Source organism: Larus michahellis, chromosome 16, assembly GCF_964199755.1.
Source record: "Larus michahellis chromosome 16, bLarMic1.1, whole genome shotgun sequence".
NCBI classification, from domain to species: domain Eukaryota; kingdom Metazoa; phylum Chordata; class Aves; order Charadriiformes; family Laridae; genus Larus; species Larus michahellis.
The window spans coordinates 3,162,322-3,182,532 of NC_133911.1; the positions used below are offsets into that span (position 1 = coordinate 3,162,322).

The 20,211-nt window shown below is 52.6% G+C and overlaps 5 protein-coding genes across 7 annotated transcripts; 1 reads left to right on the forward strand and 4 right to left on the reverse strand.

The window, feature by feature from the left end:
• The first annotated feature begins 18 nt into the window (after window positions 1-18).
• UBXN10 (UBX domain protein 10) lies at window positions 19-20,034 on the forward strand. 3 transcript variants are annotated; one of them, XM_074560337.1, is made up of 2 exons: window positions 19-143; window positions 17,177-20,034. In XM_074560337.1, the coding sequence occupies exon 2, from the start codon at window positions 17,192-17,194 to the stop codon at window positions 18,071-18,073; it is 882 nt and encodes a 293-aa protein (XP_074416438.1). In that variant the 5' UTR covers window positions 19-143; window positions 17,177-17,191; the 3' UTR covers window positions 18,074-20,034. The 3 variants fall into 3 exon arrangements, with proteins under 3 accessions (XP_074416438.1, XP_074416440.1, XP_074416439.1); XM_074560339.1 differs by lacking the exon at window positions 19-143 and adding an exon at window positions 8,105-8,210; XM_074560338.1 differs by lacking the exon at window positions 19-143 and adding an exon at window positions 15,332-15,369.
• Window positions 476-4,575, reverse strand: LOC141732049 (group IIE secretory phospholipase A2-like). Its single transcript, XM_074560344.1, has 3 exons — window positions 2,017-4,575; window positions 1,401-1,507; window positions 476-813 (listed from the first exon to the last, which is right to left on the reverse strand). The coding sequence occupies exons 1-3, from the start codon at window positions 2,115-2,117 to the stop codon at window positions 671-673; spliced, it is 351 nt and encodes a 116-aa protein (XP_074416445.1). The 5' UTR covers window positions 2,118-4,575; the 3' UTR covers window positions 476-670.
• On the reverse strand, window positions 4,761-7,023 carry LOC141732047 (basic phospholipase A2 A-like). The gene is made up of 5 exons (XM_074560341.1): window positions 6,887-7,023; window positions 6,370-6,426; window positions 6,079-6,181; window positions 5,441-5,547; window positions 4,761-5,301 (listed from the first exon to the last, which is right to left on the reverse strand). The coding sequence occupies exons 2-5, from the start codon at window positions 6,407-6,409 to the stop codon at window positions 5,177-5,179; spliced, it is 375 nt and encodes a 124-aa protein (XP_074416442.1). The 5' UTR covers window positions 6,410-6,426; window positions 6,887-7,023; the 3' UTR covers window positions 4,761-5,176.
• On the reverse strand, window positions 7,309-8,227 carry LOC141732046 (basic phospholipase A2 daboxin P-like). Its single transcript, XM_074560340.1, has 4 exons — window positions 8,188-8,227; window positions 7,753-7,897; window positions 7,532-7,638; window positions 7,309-7,445 (listed from the first exon to the last, which is right to left on the reverse strand). The coding sequence occupies exons 1-4, from the start codon at window positions 8,225-8,227 to the stop codon at window positions 7,321-7,323; spliced, it is 417 nt and encodes a 138-aa protein (XP_074416441.1). The 3' UTR covers window positions 7,309-7,320.
• LOC141732048 (phospholipase A2, membrane associated-like) lies at window positions 10,185-11,966 on the reverse strand. The gene is made up of 4 exons (XM_074560343.1): window positions 11,683-11,966; window positions 11,011-11,155; window positions 10,660-10,766; window positions 10,185-10,330 (listed from the first exon to the last, which is right to left on the reverse strand). Exons 1-4 carry the CDS (start codon window positions 11,717-11,719, stop codon window positions 10,185-10,187), a joined length of 435 nt encoding a protein of 144 aa, XP_074416444.1. The 5' UTR covers window positions 11,720-11,966.
• Window positions 20,035-20,211: the final 177 nt, after the last annotated feature.

A 20,211-nucleotide genomic window follows, 5' to 3' on the forward strand; every position in this document is an offset into this window, starting at 1 on the left:
GTGCAGCTGTGGGGATGAGGGTGAGGGACGAGGTGGCTGTGGCTGAGGAGACCTGCCCGGCCACGACCTGCTGGAGACAGGGTGCAAGAAAGAGCCACCCCAAACCCCTGAGACCACCACTACCATGCTCCCCCATGGCTTTAGTGAGTATTAATTGCTTAAATAGTCTTTAGGAGCGGGATGGGGCTGTGTTGTGGCCAAGCTCCCTGAGGGGAGCCAGGTTTGGGGCCTGGTTTGGGGTTGGGGCGCAGCAGCCGCTCGCTGTTTCTGTTGATTTTCTTTTTTTTTCTCCAAAGCTCCTAAGATTTACCAGTTGGCTGCTAAAGTGTCACTGCTGGTAAATGAATCTTAAGAAAAAGATGCCAAATCGCGTGCATGCATAGATATTTACCTCAGAAAATCAGCCATGATGCTTCATGCTGTTTCCTACCCCTTCCACCATTAATTCCCAAAACATGACACTGGATGTTCTTTACGAATTGCCTTTGAAAATGCGGTTTTATTTGCAAGGTTTCCTTTGGTTTTATGATTAATTTAATTAATTGTGGGGAGTGGGCTTTCCCTGTGCACCAGCTCCAGGGAAAGGTGCCGGATGGCTGTTCAGTGCCACAGGGAAGGCAAAAACCCCACAGTTTTGACCATTTCTGTCAGGTTTTGAGCCCAGCGTGTCTCAGCAGGAGGGAGTGCGGCCCTTGCACAAAAAGTTGGGGTAATTCTTGTAACGGTTCTGGTAGGTCCTGGCTGTCCTTTGGAAGCACTCTGCCGCCCGCTTGTCGCAATAGCAGCTCTGTCTTTGGCACAAAGTCCCGGGTCCTGGAAGAAAATGTGGGGGGTCTGGGGTCAGGTGAAGGCTGCGAGAGGCAGGGGATGTCTTTTGGACCGTCCCCACGGCGTACACAGCCCCCCATGTTGAGTTTGGGGTGTCCTGGGGAGTCCTCCCCTTTCTGCTGGTGCATGGAGCTACCTGGGTACATGCCATGCATGGCCCTGGAGGGACTGTTTAATTTACTTTCTTGATCTAGGTATTTGTAGATATTTACTTTGATCCCAGGGAAGTGCTTTGTTTTGATCCACTCGCCATGAAATAACAGTGTTTGCTCTGGGGAAACAGGGACAGCAGTGGCAGGTCCCCATCCAAGATAGGAAGGTCACCTCCAACTCTCAGGATTTGGTCGCTACAGAAGGGACCTTTGGGAGATCTCTAAGCTCTAGACTTCACCATAGTCCTAGCAAATAAATGTTTGCCCTTTTCCTGGCAATTTGCCCTCATTTCCACCCTCTTGCTAGCAAGTGTTTTCCAAGCCAGGATAGTCTAAAGGCCATCTCGGAAGAGAGGTCCCCCAAGAGCGTGGATGGTTGTGCCTTCCCATGGGGGGATTTGCCCCCGTGCTGTCTCTTACCACAGGTTATTTGGTTTCCCTGGATGGAGAGGTTGTATTTGACCAGCTTGGGACTGCAGGAAGGGGATGAGATTCTCCTGTAGCAGCAGTCGTGGGCATGGCAGCACCTGAGAGCACAAGAGTTATGGTCAGGGCGGGAGTGGTGGGGATGATACCACAGTGGTGATCATCTGGTGGTGCTCAGCCCCCATGAGAAAGGTCTTGCACGCGTGCCAGGGATAGGTGCAGCAGCCTTGTTCTCCTCAATGTGCCTTTGCACTGGAGTGCTGGTGCCGCTGGAGCAAGGGAGGGTGACTCACGCCTTTCTGGCATTGTCAGCAGAGCTCTCTAATTGCTTTCCTTTGAAGTGACTTTGCAGAACACCTAATGGCTGCTTTCAATTAGCCCAGGCGATGGTTGGATCTCGATGCATTTCAGCCTATTGCTAGGAAGGCCGACATGTACCGTTCCCATCGGCTACTGCTGTTAACCAACTTTTAAAGAGGTGTTAAGGGCGAGCAACGATTTTTGCATCGCGCTCTCGCCTCCCAGGAGCAGGGGCGAGCATTCCCCTGGCTGTATGCAGGGTGAGGGGGGCTGGGGACACCCACTCTGCCTTCACCAGGTCCTGACTTACCAGTCGGTCGCATCCAACGGCTGTTTGGATCCCCCCAAGCCGCAGTAGCAGCCGTAACCGTTGTAGGACAGCGGCGATTTCCCGGTCTTGTGCGTAATCATTAAACCGAACTGAATCAGGTTGCCACCGGTGGGGGCCAGCCCTGCAACTGGAGACAGGGTGTTAGGAGCTTTGGGAAAAGCAACCTCCTGTCCCACCCCTCTGTAGCAAAAAGGAGCATTTTCACCCTCCCCAACTTTATTGTTTATGGGAGAAATGGTGGGGTGAGAGCTGGCGCGGGGGGTACTCACGGCAGAGGAGCAGCAGCAAGAGGAGCTTCATGTCTGGCGGTGGCAGCTCTGGTGTTTGGGTGAGCCCGAGGTGCCGCCAGTTGCACCTTTTATGGCCACCGTGTACCCGCTTGACAGGGCTCCTCCTTTGGAGATCCCAAAGTGGGCAAATATTGACTATCCTCACTATATTTGCCCTGCTACATGTGCGAGCCGCTACGTTGCTGGAGGCCCTGGCTGCGGGATACCCTACATTGAGGGAGGTTTCAGTGGACTGGGATGAGTTGGGCAGACTGGGATCGAGTCTGTGCATGGCTGCGGGTATCTCAGCATCCCAGTGCCTCCCTGAACAAAATGGGAGAACTTGAGAGACAATGGGAACTGCTTGGATGACTCTTAGTTTTCTGATGTCTTGGTTAGAACACGGCACTCTGTATCTCGCTGTTTCCGTCCTGACTTACCTGGGCAGGGAGAAAATGCGGCCGGTGCAAAGCGTCCTCCGCTTCTGACTTACCAGAGCAGGTGAGATGCAGTGTCATGAGTGGAGGAAGGTCCAGTGGTCCTCCAGAATGGGCTTCGGCTGGAAGCAGGACTGAGCAAAGGTCCCATATGGTGGTTTTCTTATTAGCAGGAGCTTGTCAGTGCCCAGATGCTCCTTGCGTACAGGGACACTCCGTCTCTCTCCCTGTGTGCTCTGTGCATAGTCTTGCTCTCAAGACAGAGCAGGCAATGCTCATGGACCATTGCACTAGGTGTCGGGTTCACCTTTATACAGAAGCAAAATAAAGCAAGTAGCACAGTAAGGAAAAAAAATAATGCAAGCGTTGTATAATGGAAGGGTAAAAAAAGAGGATGGCTGTGTCGTTTGCTTGGAGAGAATCTCTAATTAAATAGGTGATGCTAAACAATCATTTTATCAGTTTCCTTCTAGCAGAAGTTGGGTGTGTAGTGTTCTGTGGGGAACCCCGACACAGGCAGGCACCCAGCCGGGGGGGAAATTCCCCCCTGCCGTCACTGAGAGGGAAACTGAGGCAGGGAACAAAGATGCGGCTTGTGTGGAAATCAGAGAGATGGTGAGAAAAGGGTACTCAGGTCAGGGCCTCAGCAAAATCTGTTCCCCCGTCTGGCACATGACATTTGCCTCATCAGCTCTCTGGGCCAATTTAAGTAGACTCCGGGGATGGGGGCAAGTTAATTAACTGAACTGGGGCTTGCCATAATTCAAGATTTTCTGAGTCCGCAGCCAGTATTTATTCCTGGGGAATAAGGTGTATTTCTGTGCATCAAACTGGCTTAGCTGCCAGGTGAAAGACCCTCTGCCCCAACTCCTCTGCCTGCGGCAGGTTTGCAGGAGCCCTTCTCCAAATGTAAAATAACACCCTCCCTCCAGGGGCGAATTCCCACCCCTGGGAGGATGTGGATATTTGTTCTTTTTCACGATAGGCAAACCACAACTTTTCCAGCCCAATTTATTGCGATGTACCGAGGCGGTGAAGTACCCGAGCCAGCACATCAGCACTTGGAGCTCTGTATGAATGAAATTTGTACAGCCAGGTGTTCAAGCAGAAAAAAATCACAGATAGTTAAAATTCACCCAGAATTTAAACAGGAAGAGTGTGTTTCATCTCATCCTGGCCTGCAGTCTGTCTGCGGGATCGCCCCTCTCCCCTTTCGGTGAGGATTTGATCCTTGATTTATGCCTTGCAAACAGCAGCTGTTGGGCGAGGGGCTGCCCAGTGCTTCCTCCTCTCCCCCGGGATTAAACGCTGCTGGATGAGGAGGATGGTAGAGCTTGATTCCTGGCTTATATCCGGAGGGAAGCACTTCTGATTTAAGGGATATTTCCTGGTGCTGTTAACTTCAGTTTTGGGTCAAGCCGGGGGTGGGGGGGGGGAATTACAGCTGCTGATGCCCAGCATCAGCCCTGGGGAAAATAGCATTTTGTGGCTGTTTCTGTGATTATTTCATTGCTGAGCCCCACGGGGGTTTGCAGCGCAGAGATCTCCCAGGGGCTCAACCCTGCAGAATCGGTCCATGGGGCAGAAAACCTGCGCCGTGGGGATGCTACGGTGGCTGGGGGGGAGGCAGACACAGCCTCAGCTGCCATTTCCTAGGGGATGTGCTCGGGGTTGCTGTAGAATTGGGCCAAAACATTCTTTTCTGGTGAGAAATATGTTTTGTTCTGCACTGGACGTTGAAGCAAGCTCCCGGCCACCCCGTTGCAGCGAAGGTTGCCAGCGCCCGGCCCTCCCACAGCATCGCGCCTGCCCACAGCCCTTTGCACCAGCTCGGATTCCTCTATTTCAGAGAAACTGCAAATTTTCAGAGCCTGAAGGCTTGGGGGGCAGTTCGGGGGTGCAGATGAGTGTCAGTGGGAGATGCATTGCCTCTCAGGTGTCCCTTTTTGGGGGGTATTTCAACAGAAAACTTAGTTAAGAGGGGTGGTCGCTGGGCTCAGCTGAGTCACGTCACACCGCAGCCCGATGTTTTGTGCTCTCTGGTTTTATTTTGGAGCAATGGAAAAGAATCTGCAGTGAAGCAAAAAGCAGAGGGAGCTGACAGGCTGCACGGGGAGCTGGAGCCAAGGGGAAATGAGTGTCAGCAGAGAGGCTCGCGCTGGTTTCCATCTCGCTCTTTGCCGGGACAAGGTGCAGGTGTCCACCCCTCCCTTGTTTTTCTGCACTGAAATATTGCATCTGCGCTGCTCTCCCTCCTCACATCCAGTGTGTAGTGACGCAACTTCACAAGAGGGTTGTTGTCCTCATGTCAAAGCCAAAAAAGCCCCGTGGAGGAGACCTGCCAGGGTTGGGAAATGCTCCTACATCCCTTTTCTTACCAGCTTGGAAGTGGTTTTGCAAAAAAAAAAAAAAAAAAAAAGAAGCCCTTTTGCTTCAACACCGCCCGGCTCGTCCCCGGCACTTGCTGCGACGTCGGGGCAGCCCCCGGCTACGCAGCCGGCAGAGCTGGGCTGCCCGCTCGCATCTGCAGGCACCTCGTTGGCACCAGGTCCCAGACCCTGCGGGAACCGGAGAGAAAGCACATCTGAGACCCTTTTTTCGGGAAGGTCCCCAAGGTTCTGCCCCAGAAAAGGGGAATCACAAAGGAGGGAGACAGTCTGGAAAGAGGCATCCCAAACTGCGACAGGGGGGACTCACTGCAAGTGGGGATTCCTGCCCTGGACATCGAGAGGGGCTGGATCGGTCCCAGGCGGCATCGCCGTGCAGCCAGCCTGGCGTAGCAACAGGCACGGAGCCGGCAGCACCTGCAGTGAGAAGGAGAGCCTGGCCTCATCCGAAGCATGGCACCGGCTGCTTCCAACCTGCCTGAAACAGGCTCTGCAAGCCCAGAGGGAAGAGCCACCAGCATTCACCTCCTCCTCCTGCTCTAAATCACCCTGGAGCTGCCCTTTACAGCCTATTCCCACGCCAAGACTCTTCTCTGCTTCCCCGCACAGCCCCTGCCCAGCTCCCAGAGCCCTCGTGCACCCCAGCTTCAGGACTGTCCCCGTACCCTGGTGCCATCCCAGTGACTTCAGCCCGTTGTTGCTGGCACAACCCCACCGACCACAGGGCTGGAATAAGGGGTGAACGCTGCCTCACTTTCCCCCCCTCCCTAAAACCTGTTCCCTTCCTGCTGCCGCCCATCGCCTGGTTTGCATTTTGCAGTTTCGGAGGATGCTGCTGGGGTTGCTCACAAGCCACAGGGTTATGCCAGGGCCAGTGTTAGCTATGCCAGGGCCAGTGTTAGCCATCCCAGGGCCATCATTAGCCATCCTGGGCAGCATTGCCTATACCGGTCCATTGCGTAGCAGCCATGGGCAGTCAGATTTCCTACAGTGCTTCCCTCGAGTCCTGGTGCGAACGCGCGCGGGAGCTTCCCACGGATCGTGAACACACCTAGAGTGACCAGAAAAAGTGATTTTTGCAAGTTATATGCAGAAACGAGGCCCAGAGAACCTGGGGGGAGCGGAAGGCTTTGCTTGGGGGGTCCCTGTGGTGTGCATGGAGGTTCGGGGATGCTCCCCACACTGGTGCAGGGCTGCAGCCTGGCTCCCATCCGTGAGCCGGGGAACGGCTGCACTTACCGCAGGCAAGAAGCACGGTCAGCATCAGCAGGACCTTCATCTTCCTCTTACCCAGGCCTGGGAGGAGAAAGAGAGGACAGACTCAGCCAGGCAGCACCGTTGGTCAACAGGAGGCTGCTGTGCAAAACTTGTCCCTCTGAAATCAGGTCAAATCGCCCCAAAATGTGGAGGGAGGAAACCAGCCGTGCCCCCTCGCCTCTGTGTTGCTGTCTCTCGGCCAAAAGCAAATGCTTTCTGAAGCTGTTCCCACCACTGGAGCATCTCCCACCTCCCGTCCCACCCCGTCTGGCACCCAGGGCATCGCTTTGCAGCAGCAGTGCCACCGTCCCCCTGGGGCTGCGTCTTCCCAGCTGAGTTTTTACCTGAAAGCGGTGACACTTTATCTACAGATGTGGGAAACAGCAGAAAGCCGCCTCCCTGCTGCCTCCTCCCAATGCCTCCCCCCTGTATTTTTGTTTCCGCAGCAGCGATGCAGCCACCCCATGGCAGCAGCGTGGCGAGGGTGGGAGTTGCTCACCAGGGAATCGCTCCGGCTCAGCTTTCTTGCTGCCAGCCCGTCCTCCCAGGGAGAGCACTGCCCTCGGTGTCTGACCCGCGGGCTCTCAACTGGAAGCTCTGAAATGACTGGTCTGTCCCCAAAAGGCTTTATGCTACGCCTCTTCCCTCGCTGGCCAAACCCCCCCTCTCCCCGTGGGCTGCGGCCTGGAGTGACGCAGGGGCTGAGACGGAGTTTTTGCAAAGTTTGGGGAAAATGATGCTGTTGAGCATTTACGGAGATTTCTCTCTCTGCCCAGCAGCAGTTCGCGGAGGACCAGGGTGGTTTAAGCACATTGTTTATTTTCACATTGATTATATTTACAGCAGCGTTAATGTAGTCAGTGCAGGCAGAGACGTAGGACAATCCGGATGCAGAACCTGTGTGCACGCTCTGGCCCCGCATCCCAGCTCCTATCAGCGGCACCGGTACTTGGGGTAGAAGAGGTAGCGTTTGCTGTAGCTTCCTTTGCTTCGCTTCAGGCAGAGCACCAGGCTGCGGTCGCACTCGCAGGAGAGCTGGGAGCACCTGGAGCCCTGGCCTGTGGGCAGAGGGGAGCCTGGAGTTAGCCCCGACTTTGGGGGGGGATGTGGGGTGTGACATCCCCTTTGCCAGGGTTCTACTTACTGCAGGAGGGGCTGTTGCCGTGCCAGCTGTAGTGGTAGCGCTGCATCTTGGCATTGCAGCGGTAGCTCAGGAGGTTGTTGTAGCAGGTATCATGCAGCTGGCAGCACCTGTACGGGACCTCGAGGCTTTGGGGTTGGGGTTTTTTTTCCCTCCTTACCCCCCCAGATTTGAAGCCGTGCAAGGATGTGTTCAGGCAGGGAGATATTTAAGTGGGCGCTTACCTGTCTGTGGCATCCTTGGGCTGCCCCTTGCCCCCAAAGCCGCAGTAGCAGCCGTAGAAGGAGTAATACAGCAAGGCGTTTTTCCCCGTTGCCTTCGTGATCACCTTCTGCAGCTCCCAGAGGCTCCCGTGAGCCGGGGACAAGCCTGGAGGGGGAAATCGGTGGGGCTCACACCGACACTTGGCTCCCCAGCACACTCGGCTCCCCAGCAGCATCCCCATCCCTGCGGCCCCCATATTGGTATCCGGCTGGTGATGTCTTAAAAATGAGTAGATGCAACGGAGAGGAAACTTCTTCCCAGCTCAGTGTGGGAGAATTGTTGCACGTTTGGGAGAGGTGGTGAAGGAAAGGTTAAGAAATCACCAGCTTGGTCCTAATTTCTATGGATGTAACGGCACGGAGAGCTGTGAGACTGGTGCGAGCGAGGACACTTACCCCAAGCAAACAGCATGGCGAAGGTGAGGAGAGAGTTCATCTTTTCGACAGCCCTGGGAGAGGAAACCAAACCATTTCCCCATTATATCGACCACTTTCTTCTTTACTTCCCGCCTCGTCTCGGGGCAGAGATGCTCCCCACCTCCAGGGATTAGGGGAGATGAGGGGGGCGAGGATTTGCCCATCACCATCGCTTCAGCACAAAGTGCTGCTGCCTTGGGGATGGGAAGCGATGGGAATCAGATGGTGGAGGGGTGGGAAAAGGCAAAATGAAGGGGAAGGAAGGAAAGTTGATGGGACAATCAGCCCTTGAGGGCTGCACCCCGCTGCTCTGCCTCTGCGCTGGCATCTCAGGGAGCCTCTCCTTTGCTCCTGCTTTTCTGGCATAGATGTCACTCCCCGCTTGCACCGGGCTTTTGAGGAAAGGACAAAAGGGAGGAAAAGCCTTCCTCCAGCTCCACTTACCTCGGGAAAGCCACCGCTTCCTTGCAGAGCCCTGCAGCCGGTAGGGCTTTCTTTATATAGGCTTTGCTCTCTGCTGCTGGATGCTCGTTTTGCCCAAATGTTGCCGACTGGGCTTTTCTGCAAAGGAGAAGGTGCCGCCCTTCCCCTTTACAGGAATGGAAGAAATTCCCCCAACACCCCAGCTCAGTATCCCACGCACGGGGACCAACACCACGTGGGATGAGGCAGCAAAACAGCGTCATTTCCAGCCCAAGGAGGAACCCAATGCTCACTGCCCCTGGCCAGAGATGCCCAAGAGCCATTTTCTCTGCCCTCCCCAGCACCATAGTGCCGTATCGGAGGGGAAATAATAGTCCTGTTTCTGCTTTTGCATCCTGGCAGACGTGAATTAAGCGGGTTTGGGGTTTTTCAGGGGCCATACGGTTCACGAACTATCCCTCTGCCACACTGCAAAGGTGACAGTGCTTCAGGGCGGGTTATCGGTTCTTTGGGAAAAGTATACAAACAACAAAAAAAGCGTCTCTAAATGTGCAGTTGCCAGAAACGCAGGGTGACATGGATACTGCATGATTAAATGCTCACCCACTGTAAGAGGAGAATGAAGCGAAATGGATGTTTTGGGATGAGTGAACGCAACTTTCCTTTGTTTCTCTCAGTATTTCCACCTCCTCACTGCAGCCCTATCCAGAACTCATCCTTTATGGAGAAACCATTTAGTCACCAACTTAACTGCCCTTTTAAATTAGAATGCGCCTTGGGATGGACAAGGCTTTGAAATCTTTCCTCCTCTGCGGATAACTGGTCTTTAGCTTTAATTTTGGCCACCTTTTTAATGTGAGTAGGGGTCAGAGGAGAGTTTCGAATTGTCTCCTACATTTTCTCACTTCCATTATTTATGTAAAAACACCTTTTGGTTGTATCTCACCTGTCCCTTAATGCACCGCTGTGTTTTAGCTCCAGAAGTGAGTGCAGCCTGCAGGAGGGGGTGTTGGGAGAAGCCAAAAAACCCAACTGCCACCAGGGCTTGCAGCTGGGGAATTATTTTGTTAACAAAACCCAGGGGGTTTTACCTGGGGGCATTTATTTGTCCTCGTTTCTCGGGCTGCTGTTGGGACCATGGGAATATTGCGGTGTCAGGCAGGTGGTGTGGCTGAGGTGTGAGATACAAAAGTGGTCCCCAGGCTTGACAGCCCAGGTGCCACCATTGCAGTGCCTCAGTCTCAGTGGTTATTACAGAAAAGCAGCTCAAAGAATAATTTCAAATATCTTTTATTGAATGATCTTTGCTGGGAAATGAAATCAAGAGAGAAAAGAGAAGAGGAAGGGACAAAAAACTGAAAGTTGACTTGTCTTTCTGGGAACTGGAGGCATCTCCACCCACAACGTGTGCGTGCCCTTCTTCACCTTGAGCATCACTGTGCAGGGAGCCTTGCTGGCTCCGGCTCCCCTCAGCCCCCACATCAGGCTTCTGTTTCCGTAGCAATGGGGAAAACCAGTCAAAATCTGCAATCTTGGGTGCAGATTTCTTCTCCTCAGCACTGGAGCTTGTTTCCTCGGCATTTCAGCTTGAAATAGAAGCGGTAGGATATATTGTAGGAATGCAAAGCGCTGGCGAAGCACGAAGCCACCGCCTTGTCGCATAGGCAGGTCTCTCTCTTGCACCAGCTCTGCTCATTACCTGCGGGGGAAAAACACGGTGCTCTGTGGTGGCTTTTCCAGATGGCATCAGTGATGGGGTCCCCTTGGAGCACCCCCAACATCTGGAGTTGCCCAGGAGAAGCGTGTGAAGAAGCTTTTCCCTGTGTTCTTCCTCTCCAACCTGCCCACATCCCTTGCGATGCCCATTTATTTATCACACGGCTCCCATTATGCCCCTGGGCGGGCATCAGGCTGCTTTCATCCCTGGGGGGGATGCCCTCCTGTGTACCCTGCTGCGGGGCTGGGGTGTTGTGGGGAGCGGTGCTGGTTCCCCACCTCCGTGGGACCCCCCTGCTCAGCGTTACTCACCACAGTCGATGTCTCCGTTGGTGATGTTGAAGTGGTAGGGGGTTATCAGGGGTATGCACTTGCCCTCTCGCAGCTTCCTGTAGCAGCAGTCGTGGGCATGGCAGCACCTACAGGGGGACACCATGTCAAACCGCTGCCCCCAAACCCTCCCTCACCACACCTGGGCGGTAAAGGAAGGTCCAGCCTCAAATTTAAGGTGACCAGGAGGAGGGGATGACAAGGCAGCGGCAAGACGTGGCTGGGGAATGGTGCAAAACCAGCACCGGCAGGCTGCCAGCAAGGAGCTTTGTTAGGGACCCCTGTGCAGCCTGCACCAGGGCAGCGAGTGGCAATATTTTTCCAGGTACTCACCGGTCAGTGGAATCCACCGGGGTCCCTCTGCCCCCGATGCCGCAGAAACACCCGTACCAGCTGTAGGACAGCAGGGCGCTTTTCCCTGTGGTCGACTTGATCATCCGCTCCAGCTCCAAAATGCTGCCGTGAGCTGGGAGCAGCCCTGCGGAGGGGCAGAGGGATGGGCTCACACTGGTGTGGAGCAAGGAGCATTCCCCTCACCTCACACCATGCAGAGGAATTAAATAAGTCTGGCATTGCTGGAAATACATACTTTCAGGCATGTGAACCATGAGAAGCCCCCAAAAAACCCTCAGGATTAAGTCTGCTTTCTGCAGCTACCCAGTTCAGTCTGGCAGAAGATATTATTGCGCTCTGTACAGGCTGTGCCGTGCTGGCATCCTGCGACCAGGAATGCCACGTTGTCAGGATCCACCCTGGGCTTGGCACAGGCTGAAAAGCTGGTGACAGCAGGCTCCAAGGCCTCTTAAAATACATATGGATCTGAGCATCCCAAAGTCTCACCATCACGAAGACCTCCAGGACTACGGCAGTGCTACATGAAGCATTAGAGAGAAACAGCAAAATTTAAACAAAAACTTGAACCATGCACAAAGACTCTGGGTTTGTACGTCTTTTTTGCCATGCAGATGAGATCCCAGCCTGGCCTGGTGAAATCAGGGAACTTACCGCAAGCCAAGAGCACGGCAAAGAAGAGATTCTTCATCCTCAGGCTGGTCCTGGAGGAGGAAACCACAACGGCGGGCGATCAGCAGCACCTCAGGGACAGGACAGATGCTGCCTCCGTGCCCACACCGAGGGCATGGAGCCAGGCAGGTGCACCCTGGCAGCACTGTGTGGTGACAATAGTGTCACCGTGGATATATAGCACTTTGAAGGTGTCACCGTGCCCGAGTGCGCACAGCTGACTCCCAATAGGGTCTTTTGACTCCAGTTTTGGGATGCAGCGCTTGGCAGGGATGTGTACAGGGACACGGTGGTTATCCTGCCCGGGGCTGATGGAGAAGCTCCCGTCTGCAGACTCCCACCACCACCACCCTGGCTATCTGATGAAATAACAGGGCAATAAAATCCCCCCTCTCCTTACCCCACCTGGATTTCACCGCTCTGAGACTGCCGGCTTAGCGGGTTCGCTTTATATAGATGGCGAGGTCCACCCCCTCCTCTATCTGCGCTGACGGCACTATTCGTCGCAGAGCAGGACTCGTCAAGTGGCCCCTCAGTAAAGGAGAAGGTTCCCATCCTTCCATTTTACAGGAAAGATGAGTTTTCCCAAGTGGTTTTCCAGATTCTCCCTCTGTCATCTCGCTCCGGCTTGGCATGAAGCTGTCTCCATCTCGGGCCGATGCTGCTTCTGGATGAGGCCAGTCAAGCTCTTGGCTGTGGTTTTAAAATCTGCGGGGTTCGGTGGCTGGAGAGACAGGACAAAAACAGTTTATGCCCAGGAGGAGCCGGGCTGGCACCACAGAGGTCATTCCATCCTTGTTGCAGCCGCAGAGGTGGCACTTTGGCCTTGGCATTGACTTGAGTTTTCCCAACTCACGCCCTGCAACCTCAGAGATGGTTTCTCTTGGGTCCTTCCCTTGCAATTGTCCCCCCCAAATACATGTCTGCATCCAAATCCCTCCCCACCAAATGGCAAGGGAGGACAGCAAACGCGGTGGTCTCACTTCATGGGTCTGTAGTTTTCCTGTCCTGCCCTCAGGGCATGGGAGACCCCAGGAGTGCGTGGGCAAGGGGTCTGCGAGATTAAATCAGCAGCAGCAAAGGCTGGAAACACCATGGAAACCCAACTCGGAATGTTTTTTGAATACAGTTTATTTAATCACCATAACTGAGACACGATACAAAGACACAAGGGAGGCAGAAAACCGGAGGAGATAAGAAACAAAAGCTGCTATCTTCCCTGTGAAACCGTGGGGCCGAGAGCAAACACACACCCAATGCAGGGTATCAGGCATGTATGCAGGGCTCAGTAATTAACCACACTTCTCAGGAAAGGAATTGGGAGGGGAATGTAAGAAAATGGCTCAGGGGTCTGTAATCAAGAAGAAAATCCCCTGTTGAATTTCTTGAGAGCCGCCAAATCTGCTTGCTGGAAGGGACGTCACCTCCTGGCTGTCCCCTGAGGCCAGCAGAGATGTCTCTCCTGGGGCTTTTCTTCCCTCTAACCGTTTATTTCCTGCTGCCAAGTGTGAAAAAAAAAAAAAAAGCCATCCAAGCCCAAGAAGGAAAGGATGGGGAGCAGCAGCTCACCTGCCTCCCCACTCTGGCATGCCGAGTGCCTTCCCCACTCGCCATCTGCACCAGAAACCATCTCGAAATGCTGCAGTGCGAACCGATAGGCATCGTGCCGACACCCAAACCCCCTGACTTTTAAAACTATGGCATCCCTAACAATTAAACATCCCCTTCCCACCTCATTCACAAAAACCCTTTCCATTATAGAAGATTTTGCCCATTGTGGTGTTTGTTATCGGCACCACTCGTGCTCGTGGCTTTGGTGTTGATCTCCTGGGATTTTGCTCTAGAATTTGGCTAAACCTGCGAGAAAGGCACCATCTGGGGGCCTAAACAGAGACCAGAGGGCTGGGATCACGCAAATTGGGGATCCACAGGTGGTTTTAACCAAATCCCTTCATTTTAAGCCCTCCCTCTCCGTGGAGGATCACAGGAGAGTGAGCACGGGAAGCTAAACCCTCTCTTCAATTGAGCCACAAACCTGAGGGCTTGAAAAACACCCGTGGAAGTTCTTATCCCATTCGAAATATGAAACTTTTCAGCCTTCCTGTGGAGCAAACAAGGAAGGGTATCAACCCGCCTGTCGGTTTGTTCAGGGCCTTATTGAAATGTAAATATTGTAAAAACGTAAAATCGGTGCTTTGATCTGCAAAGCACGTCTCTTCGGCGCGATACTGCTGCACATCCTGTGGATGAGCCGATTCGCAACTATTTTTTGACCTTTTTAGTGCACGGTTACACCTTGATCTTCGCCCGCCGGCAGGGTGGAGATCCCCAATTTGGCGGTAGATAAAAGTTATCTTAAGTTATTTATTGCTCGTTTCTTGCTGCCTTTGATGGGCATCTGTTAGTGGGAGAAGCAGCTGGTAAACTAGAAGTGGGTTTAAAAAGGGATTAACGGGGAGAGATGGAAATGTCAGCGCCACGTGGCATGTTCCCACAAGGAAAACTGACTCAGGGGCCGTTTATAGCCCCAGGGGATGGGGAGGACTCCCCCTCCCTGTCAGCTCCCCCCAGGCTCTCCCGGCACAAAGCCAGCTTAAAAGTCCCCCAGAGACGTTGTTTTAGGTCCCCGGATAATCTTGTGTGTAAAGTGTAATTTTTTAAAAGGCTTTTTCATCAAAAAGGATGAGTTTGGTGTTGATTTGCCTGGTTTTATTCAGAGATTGCTCAGGTAGAGGTGTTCAATTGCACCGTTTTCAAACTCATGTCACAGAGGGGTTAAAACTGAATTCTATTGTTCCCGTTGAGCTGCCTTTGCTCAGGAGAGGGCCTAACACCATATTTTTAAGCTTCCAGCATTTAAAAAAAGGTTTTTGTTATTCAAGCATGGTGACAATGACAGGGTTTTGCTCTGGTTGGAATGGAGGAAAGGAGAGCTCCTGCGGGAGGGACGGGGACAGCCTGGGTATTGTTGTCACCTATGGGGTGTGCAGCAGCTCTCTGCGAGAGGACCCTGCTGCCGCCCTCCCCACTCACCGCATCTCTTTCTGCCCCTCACGACTGAGCCCCCAGCCCCGTGGGAGGTGCTGGGGCCGCCCCCACCCCGCCATTGAGGCCTGACATCCCAGTGCAGAGCTTGCACAGGGGCACGGCCGCCATCCTGGGTATGTCCCTCCTGTCAGCACCAGTGTGCTTTGGCTGTCCCCTGGCCCAGGTATGGCCCACGCTGGGACATCGCAGCCATCCCCAGGTCTGGTTATGTTCCCTGATGGCCCACGCTGGGACATTACAGCCATCCCCAGGCCTGGTGACACCCCTCAGACCTACCCTGGGACATCATGGCCGTCCCCAGGCCTAGTGATACCCCTCAGACCCACACCAGCTTGTCGCATCCATCTCTAGGCCCATCCCACAAGCCGCTGCCGCGCCAGGGCAGCCAGGCAGGACAGCCCACCTCGGCCCCGGCTTCACGGCGCTCCCGGGACAGGGAGCGGAGCCGCGGGGAGCCGGCTCGGCGCCGGCCCCGCCAGCCCTCGGGCCGCGACATGGCGGCGGTCCGTCCGGTTCTTCTCGGTGGTTGTGGGGCGGGGCCTCGCGCGCGACCGGAAGTGGGACCGTCGCCGTGGCAACGAGGCTGTGTTTGGCGGCGGCGAGGGCGGCCTGAGGTGGCAGGTGAGGGGTGCCGGGGTCTCTGGCTGTGGAGTTGGGTTGTAGGGCCGGGGTCTGGCTGTGGGCCATGGAGTTGGGCTATAGGGCCGAGGCCTGGCTGTAGAATGTGGCTATAGGGTGAAGGCCTGGCTGTGGGACTGTGGAGTTGGGTTATGGGGCTTGGGCCTGGCAGCAGAGTTAGGTTAAAGAGCAGGGATCTAGCTGTGGGACCAGGACAAAGCTCAGCTGTGGGGCTGGGGCCAGCCTGTGGCACCGAGGGCTGTGCTGGGAGCTGAGCTATGCTGTGGGGCTGTGGCTGTGCTGTAGGGCCAGGGGCTTGGGGCTGCCTGCCCTCCCAGGCCCTGGCGTCACAGTGTTTGGGGGTACCCATGGGCACAGCCCTCCTGACTGCAGTTCCCCATCCCAACCCCTCACCCAGCACCTGAACATAAAATGTGCAGTATTGAAACAGCTCCTGACACTGAACCTCTAATATATACTGTGCTGAAGTGTTACAGACTCTCGCTCAGGAAGGTCCCACCTTGGCTTCTGGCAGGTTGGTTGTCCTGGGGTTTTTATTCTTCAAACTAGAGGTATAAGTAGTGGTATCTGACAAGTGCTCTGATGCGCTCGAGAGTTCCTATTCAGAGGATGCCGAACTACAGCTTGTTGCCTTGGAGTTTATTTGTTAGAGGCAGTTCATGAAAGGCACACGCCCCCCTCCCTCCCACAGGCTCCTAGGGAACTCCGCTGAGTCACTTGGGCAGCATGTCCCGGTCCGTAGCTCTGCTCCAGGCTTACAGAGGGACAGGTCTCTCTGTCTCCAAGCAGCTTCATACGGGCACTGGTCAGGGCACGCCTGTGTGCTGGGACTCTGCCTTAGCTTTGCTCAGTGATGATTTGCTGAGTGTTTCCATTTCATGGCGGTGGAGGAGAAACCAAGCATTAAATAAGACATCACTGGCAAAAGGTTGTGGAACAACCACAGTGGCTGTTCCCTTCTGTTTGATTGTTTGTTTTGGGGTAATGAGCAGCAGACAAGTCCAACTTTATCATCACTAGTGACTGCCAAGCAATTAAAATTGACACTTCCCCCCTCCTTGAGAAATCCTGCTACGCAAACCGCAGAAGAGGAAGCGGAGGTGTGTGACCCTGTCACGCTTCTCCAAAATGTTGTTGTGAGGTTGTGGCCCAGTTCTCTGGGGCTTTGTCCTGGTAAAGCATGAGAGCTCTGAGCGCAGCTTAAGTTAGGGAACACACAGCAGAAGATGGTTTCGTCTTTAATGGAGGTTAACATCAATCTCTGTTAAGCAGCGTTTGGTCACAGGAGAAGTCAGAATGGGTTTCTTGGGCATATTCAATTTCAAAGGTCTTCAGAGACTTTTAAAAAGCAAAGTGCAGTCAGTCTTACCCAAAAGTCCACAACGGGAACTTAATCTGTCACTGCAGGAACAGCGAAAAGGCCAGGTCTGTGCTTTGAAGTTCACTCATCTCCCATTTTCACTGAGTTTATAGCTTCAGAAAAAAAATGTTTCTGTTCTTTCCATCAAAAACTTTCTTTAAGTTGGGAAGGGCAAAACTTCCCAATGCTCTGGGTCAACTTTAAAGAATTCCTGACAAAGCCAGCACCTATAAATATACATATCCTATCGTATCTGACTCAGCCGTTACTGAACCGTAGGATTGCTGCCTGCCTACACAATGATACATCAGATTTATTGCTATTATTAGCTGATGTGCAGCACAGAAGTGGGAGCTGTAGGGAGATTAAGCTCTCTAGAAGCTTTCTGGCCAATTCGTGTAACTTTTCTCTCTGCTACACTGTCTGCAGGTGCCTTGAGAAGCAATGGCCACAGCGGCTCTTCTGAACTTAGCACCATCTCACCGCAACATCCCTTCAAGAACAGCAGCCGCTTTCCTGTGGACAAACGCCATTGACATGCACGTCGCCAGGCCAAAATCTGCCAAGGGACGCACGAGGCCAAGCTTCAATTACTCTCAGAGCATGGAAGCCTGTCCTTGCCGAGTGCCACCTTCCCTGCCACCAGCTGCTCCCCAGGAATTAGTGAACAGCCAGAGAGCATCATCCACAAAACCCGCATTCCCGTCCGGCCAGGTGTCTCCTCAGGAAATCCCAGAGCTCCTGCAGCAAGTGCCTTTGAGGACCTCCTCTTCCCTCAACAAGTACAGGGTGCTCCCCTCCATCGGCCGGAAAGGCGTAGGCAGCAGCGCAGTGGAAGCGGTGGCTGAACAGACCAACCGACTGAGAGTGAGCGCGGGGCAGGAGGATGCTCCGAAAATCAAAACTCCTTCTGGAGAGCAAGGATCTGCCGGCGTATTGTCAGAAAACCACGTCCCTGATGGAGAAGGCTCCAGTGCGCAGTGTCCCCCTGAGAAGCCAGGAAGGAAAATGAGACAAGAGAGCATTTCGATGTCAACTTTAAGTTTGGAACAGCTGCCGAAAGAAGAGTCTCACTTGCTGCTTGCTATTCGATCTCCCTCTGGTCAGAGATTTGAACATCATTTCAAGCCCACCGACAGTCTCCAGACAGTCCTTGCCGTGGCAGAACAGAAAATGTCAGCCAAATACAAACACTGCAGTGTTGAAACCATGGAGGTGCCCCGAAGGAGTTTCTCTGACCTTACGAGGTCCCTCCACGAATGTGGGATTCTCCACAAGTCCGTGCTGTGCATCCGACAGAAAGAGCAGCACGACGCGGATCTTTAGGCGCACAGAGATGCCACCCTGGGTCGTTCTGCTGAGTGGAATGCATGACTTCTTCCGAAAAACTGAGTCTGATGTTTCCTGGGCCTACTTCTTCATCTTTCCAGCTTCCAAAAATTCCCCTTGAAGCAGACTTGTGTAAAAGTATTGAAATAGTATTGCAAGTGAATATACCTGCTACATAAATGGCATCTTTTCTCACGCGTGCCATCACAAATTGCTTCCTGAGCACCACCAACCTTTGGCCTTTTTGGTTTGTGGAAATTGTGGATGTTCTTCTTTGAAGATTGAAGTTTCTGAGATCTCTCCTCTTGTCCTTTTCCGTATTTCAGGAAGGTGCCGGTTCCCAGAGCGAATCCGGATGCAGAGGCACCTGTTTGGGAAGGTAGAGACACAAATGTTTTGCTCTGGAGGACCATCTTCAGTAGGTTATCACCATCCTAAACATCTTGAGAGTGACTGAAAAGGAGATCAAACCCAAAAACCATCTGGAAATGACAGTAATAATACATTAATGGATTATTGTGAAGTATTAAAAAGCAAGACCAATGATAATACACCTGTGAGGGCTCAGCTCTTTCTGGATAACCTCAGTGCAGCTTTTAAGAGTGTGACTACATCATCTTTTTAAGAACAAATAGTCATTATTTTGCCTATATTGGTGAGCAGCAGGATTTTCCACTTAGTTTGGTGAGCAGCAGGATTTTCTACTTAGTTTGCCTTCTCTCATTCAACTCCTGTGATCCATAGGTAAGAATAAATGGATAGTTAAGACGGGACGTTACAAAATACTTCCATTTAACACCTTTACACTGAAATGAGTTAATCCAAGAAAGTAAGTGCTGCTTTCAGAATTTTAAAATAAAAGTACATTAATTGGATTTGACCGAGGAATTGGCTTGCGCAGTGGACCATATATTACTAAACCGTGATTAAAAAAGAAGGAAAACTTGGCGGGTTTTAGATAAATAGGATGTGCTTGTGCTAAAAAAAATCTTCTAGGCTTCTAATGGAAATTCTTATGGTTCAAAGGCAATAATTCAATCTACTAAAAAAATGGACTGTTTGCCACGCAGCTGAGGTCATTGTAGTATTTTGAGGTAAAGTGAATGTTTTTTAACCTGAGTGTAACTGCCAAAACAACTCAGAACAGTCGTAGAAACAGGAAAGCTGATGCTGGTGTTGACCAAGAGCGTAGCATCTCCTTCTACAGCAAGTGTTCAGTGGCTTTATAAAAATGGTACCTGATGAAATAGTGTTACCGACTACTGCAGGTGACGGTGATTGCACGGAAGCAATCCCGGTGTCTGCAGGGAGACCAAGATACGGAAACACGTGGATGCTCTTAATCAAACCTCGGTGGGGAGCAAAGTATTTCACTTAGTTTCCGGAGCAGGAACCATTTTCTGTGTTTCATTGAGCATTAGGTGGTTAATTCCCGTCTTCTGATTTTGTGTATACTTTGTTACTTTGAAGTTTCAGAGTGTTTTCATACTGTGTGGTGGTACAATCAATAAAATCTTTTAGGCTGAAACTTGAGCTTAAAATGATTTAGGTGAACTGGAGGTTTAACCATTGCATCTCCTCTTAACCAAGAAATGCCATTAATATGATGGCAAACACCTTGGGGACTGTCCAAATCAGACTTTGGATGCTCAGCTGCTGTCCACACTGTTTTGCATGTGCCTTCCTGGAGTTTGTATCTCTGTCCTGTATTAAATACAAAATTGCAGCAAAGAAGGAAACGCTTTGGGTCAGTGACCAGAGACGTGGTGACCACCACGCAGCTTTGAGAGCGTATGGGGGCCCACGGTTTAACCAAGAACAGAAGAGCAACTTGGCTCCCGGGGGGACAGCACTTCCCATGCTGCAGGATATTCCCCTCCCCCACCCCCCCCAAATATCTCCATCTAAGATAAAGCTGAATGAGTTTGGTCCTCTAATAAACTCACCTAGGCTACAGCATCTCCAAAGACGTGCTTTTTAATTATTTCCTTTTCTAAAAACCATATCAAGTCTTGATCTGGGCAAGCACAGGGAAAACATCTCTTTTCTCCCCCAGTTCTCCTTCTCTTCCCTTCAAAACTCCTCTGGGGATGCAGGGGATCTCTCAGCAGCAACTCTGCCAAGTCCGGCACAAG

What these genes read in the sequence shown, in the direction of transcription:
- LOC141732049 (XM_074560344.1), bottom strand. Translation starts at nt 2,117, where the DNA reads ATGATTACGCACAAGACCGGGAAATCGCCGCTGTCCTACAACGGTTAC. An exon ending in CCGTTGGATGCGACCGACTG is followed by an intron (nt 1,508 to 2,016) that starts GTAAGTCAGGAC and finishes TTGTGCTCTCAG; the next exon opens with GTGCTGCCATGCCCACGACT. An exon ending in GGGAAACCAAATAACCTGTG is followed by an intron (nt 814 to 1,400) that starts GTAAGAGACAGC and finishes ATTTTCTTCCAG; the next exon opens with GACCCGGGACTTTGTGCCAA.
- LOC141732047 (XM_074560341.1), bottom strand. Translation starts at nt 6,409, where the DNA reads ATGAAGGTCCTGCTGATGCTGACCGTGCTTCTTGCCTGCG. An exon ending in GACCGTGCTTCTTGCCTGCG is followed by an intron (nt 6,182 to 6,369) that starts GTAAGTGCAGCC and finishes TGGTCACTCTAG; the next exon opens with GTGTGTTCACGATCCGTGGG. An exon ending in GGCTGCTACGCAATGGACCG is followed by an intron (nt 5,548 to 6,078) that starts GTATAGGCAATG and finishes TTCTCACTGCAG; the next exon opens with GTGCTGCCGGCTCCGTGCCT.
- LOC141732046 (XM_074560340.1), bottom strand. Translation starts at nt 8,227, where the DNA reads ATGAACTCTCTCCTCACCTTCGCCATGCTGTTTGCTTGGG. An exon ending in CGCCATGCTGTTTGCTTGGG is followed by an intron (nt 7,898 to 8,187) that starts GTAAGTGTCCTC and finishes TTCCCCCTCCAG; the next exon opens with GCTTGTCCCCGGCTCACGGG. An exon ending in CCCAAGGATGCCACAGACAG is followed by an intron (nt 7,639 to 7,752) that starts GTAAGCGCCCAC and finishes GGTCCCGTACAG; the next exon opens with GTGCTGCCAGCTGCATGATA.
- LOC141732048 (XM_074560343.1), bottom strand. Translation starts at nt 11,719, where the DNA reads ATGAAGAATCTCTTCTTTGCCGTGCTCTTGGCTTGCG. An exon ending in TGCCGTGCTCTTGGCTTGCG is followed by an intron (nt 11,156 to 11,682) that starts GTAAGTTCCCTG and finishes GCCCCTCCGCAG; the next exon opens with GGCTGCTCCCAGCTCACGGC. An exon ending in CCGGTGGATTCCACTGACCG is followed by an intron (nt 10,767 to 11,010) that starts GTGAGTACCTGG and finishes GTCCCCCTGTAG; the next exon opens with GTGCTGCCATGCCCACGACT.
- UBXN10 (XM_074560337.1), top strand. Translation starts at nt 17,192, where the DNA reads ATGGCCACAGCGGCTCTTCTGAACTTAGCACCATCTCACCGCAACATC.